The sequence below is a fragment of the Cyclopterus lumpus genome, chromosome 14 (genome assembly GCF_009769545.1).
Source record: "Cyclopterus lumpus isolate fCycLum1 chromosome 14, fCycLum1.pri, whole genome shotgun sequence".
Classification (NCBI taxonomy): Eukaryota; Metazoa; Chordata; class Actinopteri; order Perciformes; family Cyclopteridae; genus Cyclopterus; species Cyclopterus lumpus.
Window position 1 is genome coordinate 10,670,040 of NC_046979.1, and position 14,970 is coordinate 10,685,009.

General features: G+C 40.3%; 1 protein-coding gene across 2 annotated transcripts; it reads left to right on the forward strand.

Moving 5' to 3' along the window:
• The first annotated feature begins 404 nt into the window (after positions 1-404).
• On the forward strand, positions 405-14,798 carry arhgap42a (Rho GTPase activating protein 42a). Of its 2 annotated transcripts, XM_034550665.1 has the most exons (24): positions 405-951; positions 2,535-2,630; positions 2,716-2,777; positions 5,937-6,008; positions 7,044-7,145; positions 7,240-7,350; positions 7,857-7,961; positions 8,267-8,396; positions 8,517-8,617; positions 8,993-9,102; positions 9,224-9,302; positions 9,411-9,450; positions 9,567-9,629; positions 9,739-9,813; positions 9,945-10,029; positions 10,104-10,162; positions 10,357-10,462; positions 11,014-11,173; positions 11,254-11,404; positions 11,777-12,475; positions 12,558-12,720; positions 13,107-13,178; positions 13,337-13,416; positions 14,156-14,798. In XM_034550665.1, exons 1-24 carry the CDS (start codon positions 798-800, stop codon positions 14,242-14,244), a joined length of 2,964 nt encoding a protein of 987 aa, XP_034406556.1. In that variant the 5' UTR covers positions 405-797; the 3' UTR covers positions 14,245-14,798. The 2 variants fall into 2 exon arrangements, with proteins under 2 accessions (XP_034406556.1, XP_034406558.1); XM_034550667.1 differs by lacking the exons at positions 405-951; positions 2,535-2,630; positions 2,716-2,777; positions 5,937-6,008 and adding an exon at positions 6,601-6,764.
• The last annotated feature ends 172 nt before the right edge of the window (positions 14,799-14,970 follow it).

Below are 14,970 nucleotides of genomic sequence, written 5' to 3' on the forward strand. Positions count from 1 at the left end.
CTGCACAAGGTTGAAAAAAAAACAACAATAGATACCAATTTTACAAACACTTAAAAAACAATCTACACTTGCATTTGATAGTTATTTGTTTTATTTGTCTAGATTTTTATGACATTTACTAATATCACTTTCGGGAATCATCCTAATATAATATCTTAATAGGATCCTTAATATATAATACTTACATCTTTATAATTCGTATCCTGGATAGTCTATTATTATAGAAGAATATCATTATTGTAGAATATATATTATTATTATTAGTAGTAGTAGTAGTAGTAGTGGTGGTGGTGGTAGTGTTGTTGTATACAGATGCAGTCGAGATTATGTTAAATTATACATAATATTATCATTATGAGGATTTTTACAAACTTTGCACTCAGCACGCGCCACCAGGAGTCTCCCGTTCCCATAGTAACAAGCCTTCAGTAGAGCTAGCGGCTCAGCTATAGTACGCCAGCAGTGTCCTCTGTGGCCTCTTTTCATCGACTTGTGCTGCTTTCTGTAGGAAGGAAAGGCCACGAAGACGTCAACGCGCAGTTATATTGGAACGTGTGGCTTTTAAAAACGTGGGAGAAGCCTCGCAGATGCCCGTCGTAAAGCCGAGAGACGTTTAGGGTCCGGAAGTTTTGAGGGAGAAAAGGAGGAAAGGCATGAAAAAGAAGAGAGCTGGAAGAAACTCCTGGCCATTTTTCTCCGAGCCCATTGAAACACCGGGTTCTCTGGTGAATCTTACCGACGGTACGGTTAACGAGTCAACTTAAGTTAACTTAAGTGATCGACTAATTCATTTGTCGATGGGTCTGCCGACGCTGGAGTTCAGCGACTCCTTCCTGGACAGCCCGGAGTTCAGAGACCGACTGCAGTGCCATGAGATCGAACTGGAGCGCACCAACAGGTTTATCAAAGACCTCATCAAAGATGGGAACATGCTCGTGTCTGCCCTGAGAAGTAAGTGCACGATGGTCGATGTCTTGTTTTCGGGGTGAGAGTGCGCGTTTAGTACTCGACCAGTCGCACGTCCTGCTGCCCGACAGGGCAACCCGAGGCCAACTTTAGCAGCGCAACGCTACCACATTGGCTTGTGTTTGGGTGGTTTGTAGTTACGGTGTTATGTCTGGGCTATTGTGTCGATACCCTCCTGCAAGAATAGCTGTTTTACTTATTGTGCCATGACAGGTCAGACTTTATGTGTTCTAGTCTGGGTTTATATGCTATTTTGCAACATGGTGGTACCGTAGTTTTATCCATAGAGATGAGTAAAATGAACAGTGATTGTTTCTTTTTGCTTGAGCGTCATCATAGCTATAAATGCATATGTCTTCTGCCACTTTAGTTGGTGGATCATAAAAAGTACAAAAGGACATATTTATAATGTTTCTTTTTTTGTCAATACAGAGATATTTCATTCACTGTTGTGATTTTTTTTTAATGTAGGCTAAGTCAGTTTTACAAGGAGGTGTCTGCGCTGTCGCATAGCTAATGGTGAGAACAATTTGATTACTAAGAGGGCAAAGCAGACATCTGCAGGTTTAGGTCTCAGCTTGACATCCTCCGATTCATTTTGTTGTCTGATTCATAGTTTGGTTTTCAAGCCAAGTGTTAACTGCCATGATAAGGTCCATAAAGAGTTTGCTGTTACCTGATCTTGAGTCTCTGTCTTGACAATGTCGCTCAAAATGTAGCTTAAGACTTTTATTAGTTTGTTTAGTACCTTTTTATGACACAACAAACCAACATTTGGTTGACAGGAAATCTATTATAGAATACAGACTTGTATTTATGCTGAAAGTTGTCTAACTGTTGCACAATTTGTCACATTCATATACCACCAGCTAATGAAGACTTACAAAACTCAGGCTCCTCCCATTTGTTGTTAGTTTCTTTTGATCACCTCCAGTTTAAGCTCAAACACATTGACGCTTTGTAGCTGCCTGCGGTTTATTTGGCTCACCTGCTGTTTGAGATCATTGGTGTGAACACTGCTGCTGCCTGCCAGACTCACACGCACCATGCTGGGTGTGCTTGACGGTTCTGTGACCACCTTGGGTTGAAACAACCTGATCGCTGCATTGCTATAAACTGCTAGTAAAATACATTTGAATGAGTTTGCTATCTGCAGTGGTATGATAAAAATAGTGCCTTACGTTGGCTGGTATGTTCTGGATGTGTGAGTGAGAGAATGCAGCCTTGTGGTGCCAAGTATTTGTGCACGTCAGAGAATAAAAGGTTTTAATAAACTTGATTATTATAGTGTGGTTTGGACACATAAACAGAGTTTGTTGCAGGGTGAAGCCATTTGTTTACAAACAAACGTTGACACCCCATGTCTTGGCAGTGGATGATATGCAAGGGTCCTGTAAGAATCTACATTAATAGTTTACCACAGGTGGGAATAAGTGATGCGGGATGGTGTGGGACCAATACTGGCAGTATGCAAACTCATGCCAAGAGCATTCTTGTAATAGTGAAAATTATTAGATATGGCAATAATACAATTGTACCTGTTTTAAATGACTGTCTGTTTTTTGCAGGTCTTTCTCTTGCTGTTCAACGGTTCTCTCAGTCTCTGCAGGAGTTTCAGTTTGAATGTATTGGAGATGCGGAGACTGATGATGAAATCAGTATAGGTAAGATTATTTAGAAAACAAGAGGTAGGGGTTGCAAAATAAATCAAATATGATCCATAATTAAGGTGTACAATTTATTTTGCAGCTCAGTCCTTAAAGGAGTTCTCTCAGCTCTTGAGCACCATGGAAGAGGAGAGAAAACGACTGGTAAGGAGATTTGTGTGTGTGTATTAGTGAAAGAGAGTGAATGAAGGTTTATGTTGGACATTCTTTCAACAATTAGTAAAGTAAGGAATGTTTGAAAATTGAGGACATTCTGTTGCCCATGTGACCTTGGAAAGAGGCCATTTTAAAAGAAGGGAAAGTGGTATACAGTAAATAGGTCAACTAAGTCTGGGTTCCATTGTACTTCATACAATGTAAAGCTTTGTTCTTATTCATTAATGAGACTTAGAAGTGTAACCTTTTTTTCTGTAGAAATACTTTTTCTTTGTCTTTGTACGCCATCATTCTCTACATAATTGACATCAATCAAATGGTTGTGATTCATATATATTTGTTAAGGAATAAAAACAACAGACCTCTAAAGGGCTTTAGAAATAAATTATACAGAAAAGTTTCTCCTCTCTTAAGGCCTTTTGCTTCTTGCTTGCATCTTGTGCAGCTTCTTGGGGTCTGAAACGTAAAGCCAATGTGGAAGTGCCTTAAACTTGCATTCTTTCTAATGGCCAGCACAGGGCAATTCTTCTCGTTGTAAAAAACGTATGAGAAAATGACCCTACTTCTCACGTGATTTATTATGAGTTTATGACTACAATCACACTTCTTCAATACAGCATGATGTTCATTTAGTTAATTGTTGTCCCATTTAGAGTAAAATAGACAAAAAAGCAGGGTATGCTTTAGGGCGGGGCTACCTTGTGATTTACTTATTGTCTCACAACTTTAACCTTTTCAAAGTGGGTTTTCTGTCCATGAAAGTAATTGTAACCATTTTGGTTGCCTTATTCAGCATTAGGTTGTACTTAGCATCAAGGTGAAATCCAGTTATTATATACAGTCTATGTCTGAATGACAGTGCTGATCTAAATACAACATAAGACCAATAGCCCCTTCTAAATCAAATTGTTATCACCAAAGTCGTCCAAATAGTTTCCCGGATTTCAGTTTGAAAGTTACAGTCTTTGTTAGGCATCTTCACTTGGTGCTTCACGCTGACTTCCTCAAGCCTCTTGTCTAAATCTGGTTTTCACACAAGTCTGAGTGACACATTTGTTGTGGACTTTGTGCCAGCGGCAGTGTGTGTTCCGTGGCGATAAAAAAAAAAACATCTTTGACTTACAACTTCAACCAGAGGACTTTGTGTGCGAATGATTGTAGTCTGGCACACCTCCCTGCATGTGCAATGCATGTGCATGGTATGTTACCTTATACATAGCCTTCTGTCTGTGTGTGTGGCTTTGTGGCTGTGTGCACGGTCTGGTTACAGAAGAACCATGTGGAACCTATTCTGCCAATTCCCCTGTGAGACTGTTAGCAGAGGCCTGACTGCCTGGGAAAGTCCATAAAAGGGTCCTGTGTGTGCGTGTATTTATGTGTTTGTCTTCTCTCTTTTTTTCTTTCTCTGTGTGAGTGTGTGTGCCATTTAATTGTATGCTGCAGATAGGTCTGAAACTCTACTAATACCATCATTATTGAGGAAAAGGGCAATTCCAACCAATGGGTTCCTCTGAAATACCTACCTGTTCCACCTGAAAGGACTATTATTAATTTTGTTGTAGTCTCCCTGTGTTCAGTTTCATCCTACGTATTGTAATGTGGTGAAAAAGGAGACCATACAAAGAAAGGAGACCTTTCTTCTTCGGGTTTTGGCGTGGTACTAAACTGAAGTAAAGTGAAAGTATATGATGCAGTGCTGGGAAGCTATTTAGAGTCTACTGCTTAAATCCACCAGACAGAACAAAGCAAGACGTGACTGACTTTAGACCCATGACTAAAGAGGTCTGAGACTTTGTACAAACCCCAGAGCTCTGATAACAGCTCTGGAGCCTTCCTTACTGCTTGGCTCATGTCTCAACATCAACTACAAGTTTCTCATACATACTATACGGGCCGCTGCAAAAATAGTAGGTTTCTGGTGAAATTTGAATGTGTCATCAGGTGGTACATACATTTGTGATTGCCAGATAATGTGTTGTAATAGCTTGAATGATCCCCTGGCTTTTCATCTAACATCATCGTCTTGCCTTTAGGTTTATGAGTAAATATTTCCTGAACTAATCTTCATCAGCCTCAACTATAATTTGTTTCTCGTGCTAATTGGCAAATGTTAGCACGCTAACATGTTAAACTAATTGTTTTCTGCGAATTTCCGTGTTCTTTTTCATTATAATCTCTTTATTACTTGATGCTTTGGCAATGTTGTCCTTGTTACATTCATGCCAATAAAGCATATTGAATTTGAACATTTGAATCTGGTAAACATTATACCTTATTATTGCGACACCGTGGATAAATGCAACCAAAGCATTGCTTTTCGTGACTTGGACGTTAACCTTGAGCAAAGTCCATCAAATGCTGAATGATCATGCTCATAATGTTGGATAAGCCGCTCATAACTCTGTCATAAACTGATTGTAACTGAGTTTTGTGCAGAATGTTGCTATGATATTATTGGTATGTGCACACAGTAGGTAAATAAACCATGTGCGATACATCAATTGAGAGAAAAATAAATCCTGAGTGGCTGTTTTCAGTTTGAACTCTTTTCCCTCGCTCAAATATTTACATACAACATATTTGTAAAGTGTGTGATACATTGAAAGAGCAGTATGAGACATTCAGAGCAATTAATAGAGCATCAAAAAACTATTTTCTACGTAAATATATAGTGGAGTCCTGTCTACCTGAGCAGAGAATGAGGCAGCTCTCTGTGTGTGTTGTTATCCGAGCTTCTCATTGCTTTGTTGACGTAGTCGGGCCGGCTGCCAGTGGTTTCAGTGCATGTTCATACACGCATGTGTGCCCCACTGACAAGCTCGCTGCTGCGCTCTGCACTGCTCTCATACGGCGTATGAGAGCAATCTTGTATTATGCATCTTTAACATCATATTAATGTCTTGATTTGAAATATTTCTTAGTCCACTAAATGCAGCACAGCTAGACTCTTAAATTGTTGGGCTGAATTTGACCTTTCTTTTTGATCAACATCTCCTCTCAAATGAAGCAGTAATGTCAAGGCATTTGTCTCTTTAGCACAAAATTGTCCCAAAAGTGACACTGAAGTTATCACTGTTTTTGCTGGTCTTTATTAGAATTCACTGTTATGACACACTGAATTGACTGTTTTGTGTTTTCCTCACTCAGATCCAGAATGCCGATGACGTGTTGATCTCACCGCTCGAGAGATTTCGTAAGGAGCAGATTGGAGCTGTTAAGGTACTTCTGCTGTTGTTGGAATCGAATGCTAAAAAAACTGATTCGATTATTAACACAAAGTAACCAAACCAGTTAACTTTTGCTTTTACTCACAGGTGATATTCAAAACCCCACAGTATCTGCTAAGGTTTTAAAAAGGCCAATATGTGAGGCTAAGTTCATTAAGCAGACTGGTGTCCGTTATCTAACACTGAAGGTGATGATCAGACAGATCATCCTGCTCTGGTCTGGTCCCAGTCAGTGGTCAGAGAATCCCATTTGTTCGGACAAACGCTGGAGCACAGTCGGTCAAGTGTCAGTAACAAGGTCATGGGAATGGACACTGGGGGGGAAGACAGGGAGCGCATCAGAGACAGAGCGATAGTTGAACTCAGTGAAACAGTATAAACACAAAGTGAGTCTGGTATCTGGTTTCAGCAGCTGTCTCAAGTCTTAGAATTCAGTTTTTCAATTGTTTTTTTCTTTGCTCTCTCTCAGATAAAAAAAAAGATAGCAGTGGCATGCAGTAGATGGGGTTTAAAAAAAAAAACGGTCACCCCACTGACTAACACTGAAAGTGAAAACTTGTCGGTGTTGATCGAAGCGAATCTGCAGCCTGTAAAATGTAGCAGGAGTGTGTGAGCAGCACAACCTCAAACTGATGTCGTTGAGCCAGAAAGAGTGGTCGGACATGTGGAGTTTGGAGCTGCAGCTGTTTTTGAAAATAGATATGGTCCGAAATATTTTGGCAGTGTCTCTTCATTGGGATTAATAATGGTAGCAGCCTTACTCTGGCCTCACTGTTTTTGGTATTTTGAGCCACACTAGAGTAATGTCGCTTTGACGGTCAGTGGGTCAGACAATGACTGTGATCCAAACTGAAATATCTTGACAACAAATGGTACAGACATTAATTCATGAATTAATTCATGAATTATAGCCCTTCTCGTGATTGAGACGTAAAGGATTGGGGAAAGTGACATATAATAAATCAATTAAACTCTGTATTGCTTTTATTTATTGCTAATGTCCTCTCTACATCCATGTCTTCTTTAGGAGGGAAAGAAGCAGTTTGACAAGGAGACCGAAAGGTACTACTCTGTTCTCGAGAAACACCTCAGCTTGTCCTCCAAAAAGAAGGAATCACAGCTGCACGAGGTAAATCGTTAGACTTCTAAAAACGTACAGTTATTCCAACATGTGCTCGGTAACAAGAAGTACTATATCAGTGTTGTTTTTGTTTTTGTTGCAGGCTGATTCACAAATGAGTAAGGACAGGCAGGTTTTTTATGATGCATCGCTGCAGTATGTCTTCAAGATCCAAGAAGTGCAGGAGAGAAAGAAGTTTGAATTTGTGGAGCCGGTGAGATCACTTACATACATTATGATCATGCTTATATGCAACTTTAGAACAAATTAACCGTGTTGCTGGGCCTTCACAGCTCCGCCCAGTGGAGGGTAAACACGATGCACAATGTTTCATCACAGGAAAATATGACTGATTAGTCTATGTAAACAAAGAGGTCAATATGATGTCATAATTGCACCCAAAAAAGCCAGTATCAGTAATAGTGAGTATGCATGGAGACATGATTATGGAAACACAGCTAAGCCAGGTTCTGAAAAACACACATTAACACATTTTAATGATAAATATCAGTAAAGCCCACTTCCTGTTGCTGTAGAAGCACTTCCTGCATGGAGATCTCTTCTGCCTGACAGAGAGGGAAACTCTTTGTTGAGTAGTTTTGTTCTCCGATAGCAATCTCCATTGATTGAGCCAATGACAGACACTCATACTTTTGTAATCCCCTCCAAGCCCCCACCCAGCTAACAGTTTTCCTGCGGATGTCTCCCTCTGATCTTCAGTTACTAGCCTTCCTGCAGGGTTTGTTTACGTTCTACCATGAGGGTTACGAGCTGGCTAGTGAGTTTGAACCCTACAAGCAGCAGCTTCAGTTCAACCTGCAGAATGTAAGTGTTTATGTTTACTGCAAACCTGTCAACCAAGCCTGGACCTAATATCACTTTGTTTGTTTGGGTCTGAGCTGCCATTTAGAGAGAGATGTGAACGTTTTGGATGCATCGGGTATTACCTCTCCCAAAGTGGAAACCTTACACCCCTTGTACTCCTTGCATGTTGAAACTACTTAAACTGATCAGAAGCTTGTTAGGCAGTCATGAATCCATTATGTTCATACTCTTTTAAAGATGTTATGTTTCATATAAATATGTACGCAAACCATCTTTTAATGCAGTTTGTAATGTATGTTGATAAGGCTCGCAAAAACTTTGAAAGTACGCGTGCCGAGGTTGAGAGGCTGATGAAAAGAATCCGGTCTGCAGAAGAAGACTTCAAAGCTCCCAGTTGCTTTACCATGGAGGGATATCTGTACATACAGGAGAAACGTGAGCGACAGAAAAATCACATTTTCTTATTCTCTCTCTCTCACTTATGCTGTGATTAAAGACATTAGTCTGTTAAACACATACAATTGCACCTGTGTTGATGTGTGTTGTGTATTTTAGGTCCATTGGGCAGTGTGTGGACCAGATACTACTGTACTTATGAAAAAAGCTCCAAGGTGTTCACCATGAGCAACACAGAGGCCAGACCAGCCAGCAGACAGGTGAGCTGGTCGCACAGATGAATAACCACACGCTCTTAGCAGTTCAATGCTGTTCTCAAGTACTTGAATGCACCAGCAAGAAAGCTTTTAAAACTCTTTGCAGTATTGTGTTAAGTAGCTATTTATGCAATTTTGACAAAAACAAATAGACTTGGATTACTAACCTCAAGCAAGTGGCAGGTATTTGTATTTTTTAATATGTTTTGACGCAAACTGAAAAGTAGAAATTATACAATATGAAAAAACACAAAATTGGTCCTCCCAGTAGTGAGCAACATTGTTTCGATGCTACAATATCAAAAGTGCACACTTTGTGTGAGTCCTTACAAGACCACGCTTGAATTGCATGTTGCAAACCCATCTCTCTGTTCACAGAACGGCCTGGTGAATGGTACACCTGAGATGTTCAAGCTGCGCTCTTGTGTCAGAAGGAAGACAGAATCAATTGACAAACGCTTCTGCTTTGACATCGAGGTGGTTGAGAGGTGAGAGGGTACAAATAACGCAGAGACTGTGTGTGGCCATAACGACTGTCTGTGTGATAAATACATTGAGATATGGCTGCTGTTGAATTGTGAGCAGATAAAATGATCTCTTTCTCTGCAGACATGGGGTCATCACCCTGCAAGCACTCTGTGAGGCAAACAGGCGGCTGTGGATGGAGGCAATGGATGGAAAGGAACCTGTATGAATAACTTCACCCTTAAATATTTATACAAATTATACAGTACCAATAACATTTCAATTGTCACACTGTCATACTAAGACATACATTTGTTCTGCCTTTGTTCAGATTTACACTCTGCCATCTTTACTCAGTAAAAAGGAGGAGAGTAAGTATCCCAATTTATGCTGTTCTTGATTAAATTCAAAAGATTAAATGTATTAGCATCTATTAGTATGTCTTGCAATGTATCAGATATTAAGATACAAAAGTTTTTTTTTACAGCATTTCTCAACAAGGCAGGCTTCAACTTTGTTAAGAAGTGTATTGAACTGGTTGAAACCAGAGGTATTCCTTCTTGAAATCTTTCTATGAGAAAAATAATTGAATATTTATTTTTCGCATTGTTGATTAATCAAGTTTGGTAAAAACATATTTGTGTGTTATATGTGTGTAGGCATTACCACCCTGGGACTGTACAGGATTGGAGGAGTTAACTCCAAAGTGCAGCGGTTGATGACGAGTGTGTTTGGTAAGAAACACCCTGCTTTCCACTGCACAATGTTATTTACCTGTCTGGGAGGGATTTATTCAAGCAGAACAATTAGCTTGTGTAATAAACATCCACTGCTACAGATAAATAATGTATTATCTAATTTCTAGCATCCACAGCTCCCACTGACATGCAGTTGGATGCAGATGCCTGGGACAACAAGACCATCACCAGCGGTCTAAAGAATTATTTCAGGTAACACACAGTACAACGTTTTTGAATAACACTTCCCATGAATTATGGATTCATGATTTCTTATGTGTGTACAGGTGTCTGGCAGAACCAGTACTGACCTACAGACTGCATAAAGAATTCATTAAGGCCGCAAGTAAGAGCCCTTACTGCCTCTTTTACAACACAAAGTACACAGAGTGTGGCTGCCGAAATCTGTTGTTATTTACAGAGTGTTTGTACTGAATTCACTCCCTCATACGCTGTATATCATGTAAACAGAAGCACATTATGTCACCTTCTCACCTCTAAATCATATCACTCCCTCTGTGCTATTTCCTTAAAACACAGAGTATGACAACCAGAAGTATCGAGTGAGAGCGATTCATGCTCTTGTACACAAACTACCAGAAAAAAACCGAGCTATGTTGGACATCCTAACCAACCACCTTCTCATGTATGTAACACTCTTTTATTGTCCAAGGCCTTGGAATGGGGGGGGGGGGGGGGGGGGGGCTTTTTGCAGTGATATCTTCATATTTCTAAAATTCTGTCAAACAATTAGACAAGCCATCATTGTCACTCATCATAGACTTCTGGCGATTGATTTGTCTGAAAGTATTGTAACATATAAAACAAAATGCATGAAATAATTTCGAACAAGATAAAGTATTCAAAACTGCAAATCTGTGAATATCTTTATGGATTGCAGTTAAAATTAATATTTTTAAGAAATGTTTATTTGCTTTAGCTGCTTCGAGTCGAGGCACAGTTCTCAAACAAGAATATCACAAATAACTAATAAAGAGGTATGCTGATAGCTAAGCTAGCGGGAATAAATGTACTGAAAGTTGGGTTGCAATTGATTTTTGATTTATTTTGCCCATTCAAATTTCTCTTTGTTTTTCACGGTTTATTATTTAAACTCCTTTTCTCCTATTTCTTTGCGATATGATATGTGATAAATATACATACTCTTCACCTGTATCTGTGTGTGTATGTGCGCAGGGTGTCCTCTCACAGTGACCAGAACCTGATGACTGTGTCCAACCTGGGGATGATCTTTGGCCCCACATTGATGAGGTCGCAGGAGGAGACGGTGGCCGCCATGATGAACATCAAGTTTCAAAATATTGTGGTGGAGATTATCATTGAAAACCACCACAAGGTACGCTCACAAATACACACATATGCAGACACACAAACACACACATACACACACCTAACAGAAATGTGTGTTCCTGTCAGATATTTGGTGAGGCCCCAGACCTGTCGGTGCCGTTACCTCAGCCTCCATCCTCTAGGTCGACTCCTCGGAGGAACAAGGCCATCTGTCTGTCGTCTGGAAAGAGGAAGGCCCGTCTCTACCCTCCGGCTCTCTGCCTGGCAGACAACGACAGTGAGTCTCTCTGCAGCTGACAGCTCCTTTATCCTGTCACTCATGACAGTTACTCCACAGCATTTATTTGACAGTTACAAATACAACCCACTTTTATTATTGTTAGATAATCAGGCTTTTTGAATTGTGACCCTAGGAAGCCTATACGTTGGTCGTAGTTCCACCATAGAGTTTCATTTAGACAATTGTTACATTACAATTGCCTATTAGTTTGAGTAGAAGAATTCAGTTAATCATCTCACGACCCCTCAGATTGAACAGCTTGACTGTAACATATACACAAATCAGTTAATGGGCTCATAAAACAGCAGCAGGACTAATCATTGTCATTCAGTCTCTTATTATGTGACATGTTTCCATTTATTCCTCCAGGTGACACCTTCAGTAGCAGCCCCAGCACGACTCCGATGGGCAGCCAAGAGTCTCTGTCATCACACTCCTCTGAAAAGAACGGATTGTCTCAGACCTCTCCTCCGTCCTCTCCTGCTGCCGAACCCGACCTGCCGTCCACAGCACCGGTGTCTCCTCATGCGGCTTCCTCCTGCTCGCCGTCCCACAACTCCTCAAACGGGAAGGATGAGAAACACCCGACAGACAACACAGCCTCCCCTCACCTTACGCCTTCCTCGTCCTGGACTTCCTCCCAACCCACTCCGGCCCAGGAGACTTCCTCCGTGTCCTCTTTACTTTCCACAGAGAGGAGTCTGTCTGTCAAAGGAAACTCAACTGCCTCCTTGTCGTCTGTAAAAGAATCAAGATGTCCTTCCGTAGCCTCCTTGTCCACTATCTCCATCCAGCACTCTTCAGTGGAGCGCGCTTCCTCTCTCAAGGAGGGTCGACCTCTTCAGAGAGCGTCGTCTGTCTCCTCTCTGAAGAGCTCTCATTCAGTCGATCAAAGAAATGCATCCAGCGCCTCCTCTACTGTCACGGAAACCAAAGTGGCTACCTCTCCTTCTCGGCCGCACAGAAAAACTTACATGACTGCCTCCTCCTCCTCTTCCTCCTCCTCTTCATTATTCCCCTACCAGCTTTCCACATCTTCCTCTCTGACCTCCCTGCACATTTCTGAGGGTGCGTACGTCTCTGTGGAATCAAGTGTGTCTGTCACTTCCCTGTTCATGTTCGGTTCTAATTTCTTGTGTCTCCGTCGCAGATTACAAAAGCTGTCACGGATCGGTACGCAGTCTCATGTCTCTGGACCCACAAGATGCATTGCACAAACGTAAACCTTCACACATCCGCTGTGGCTCTGATCTGACGACGAAACACTCTGCAGCCGCTACATCCAGCAACGGTTACCAGAGACCTGGATCAGTGTGAGTGTCTGTAAAATACATCTTTATATCTCAGACATTAAGGTCCTCTGGTCATACAGCACAGCCTTTGATCTGTGCTCTCAGAGAAGGAAAGGACATGTAGATCTCATTAGACAGTTTATCCCAGGAGAAAACAACTATTTCAACAAAGAGTGATACTGTAAGGAAAGGTCACATTTAAAACTTTTAAAAGTCAAAACATTTTACAAAAAAAGTTAAATTGACATTAAAATGTAAACACAGATCAGTCATTGTTGTGAATCATGCTGTTTTTGGCTTAACTTCAAAGGGATACATTTTTTCTACGACTGTCAACTGTGATTTGTGATTTTTGAAATGGTCCTGGGAATTGTATGCAGAGCTGATTTTGTGTTTGTGTGTTCCAGATTATCAGTCCGACTACCGCAGCGTGAGAGTTCAGTATTCTCCTCAGCATTAGACGTATGTTATCCAGGAAGGTATGTTGGTTTTGACCTTGTTTGAGGATCAACCCTTTTCTTGTCTTGAAGCTATCACCTGTCAGTAGTAAGTTATTGAAGTCCGCACAAGCCAAGTAAAATATATTAATACAAATATATTCTCCTTAACTCACTTCCTAAATCTCTCTTTCTCCTAGGGATGCAAAAGCTCTTTACTCCTGTGAGGCAGAGCACAGCCATGAGCTCAGTTTTCCACAGGGGGCGCTGTTCTCAAATGGTAGGAATAAAACTCACATGTTTCATTTCCTGAGAAAACTTTGGCCTCATTTACACCTGGACATGTGATCTGAAGCTGGATTAGTAATTTGTATAGTGACATTGGATAGTGGGTCACGGATAATTTTAATTACTTGGGTCTAAATGGGGTGCCAGGTGTTCAAAAACAAATTTAGATTTACCCTTAAATGTAACCTGAAGATCAATCTCCATGTAACGCTGATTTATTCCTTTCGAGTAACCTCTTGTAATCACTGCTGTTTCTTAACTGTCAGTGTGTCTCTCAAAATATTAATCAAGTTAGATAGAACCTTTTCACCCACTTCATAATAATGATTTGTCCTGTAATTCATTATAAAATTACATTTGTGATTGGAAACTTCATGATCTGGATTATAATTTGATATAAAGGTTTGTGGAATTGAAAAATGCTTAGGGTTTTATATTTATGATTCAGCAGTGAGACAGTAGCAGTTTACAGTTAATGTGGGTTGTTCATGCAGGGAGTGTACCGATCATAGTACTACAGAACCTAGTACTATAGGTCCTAGTACTACAGATCATAGTACATCTGTGCTATCCAAACACAATCAGCAGGAAACACAGTTAACTCAAGTCTGACATGTGCTTAGAAGTTGTGTGTGGGTTTAGATTATAGGTATTAGTGTGAGATATTATATAAGATGTGAAATTGGTTGATTCATATATGAAGGTCTTTGTTTTGTTGTTTGTGTCTGCAGTGTACCCGTCTGTGGAACCAGGTTGGTTTCAGGCGACGTACAACGGAAGAACAGGCCTCATACCTGAAAACTACATCACGTACAAGTGACAGACCTGATGATGTCATCACCACTGCCCTGAATAACACAAAGATCTAACCTTTGACTTTAGGGATCTACAGTGCATCCAGCAAAACTCTGTGCTGCTAGTCAGAGATATAATATATGCATCATGTAACTGTGACTGTTATCACTGAACTACTGGGGCTAGATATGAATGATGCCTATACTGTATGTATATCTGACTACTATGTGAACCATTTTAGGGTTTTTTTAACCAGTTTATAATACAGTAGATGGTGATATCTTGTTGTCTGACTTTTCCTTCATTTATACACTTAATTAACGTTATTATCTCCTCTTTTATGTTTGTGTTCAATGCTTTACATACATGAAATGTGTCTGTAAGGTACACAGAGACAGTATTTTTCCTATCAATCCTGATAATGCATGTGTCATGTATCGTATTAATGTTATAGGCTCTTCAAACCTGTGTGCCTTAAACAGTATGAAATGATGGTCTAAGACTGAATCCTGCCTTAACACCTTGCCTGTACTGTCTGTCCGTTGTTATGCTTTCTAAATAAAAGACAAATGCTTTACTTAAAAATATGTAGTTGTAGATTCAGTTTATGATTATTATATGGATATCATATAGTTGGCCACAGTTTCCTTCGAGATATCCTAGTTATACCAAATGCCACTGTGCAAAATAAATGTATTTATATCACGGAAAGCTCTGTATGTTAGTTTTGACAAAGTAAATGGTACAAATG

Coding starts and splice junctions, on each gene's coding strand:
- arhgap42a (XM_034550665.1), top strand. CDS start 798: ATGGGTCTGCCGACGCTGGAGTTCAGCGACTCCTTCCTGGACAGCCCG. Junction 2,778..5,936: donor AAGAGGAGAGAAAACGACTG/GTAAGGAGATTT, acceptor TTCCTCACTCAG/ATCCAGAATGCCGATGACGT. Junction 9,814..9,944: donor GTTGATGACGAGTGTGTTTG/GTAAGAAACACC, acceptor TCTAATTTCTAG/CATCCACAGCTCCCACTGAC.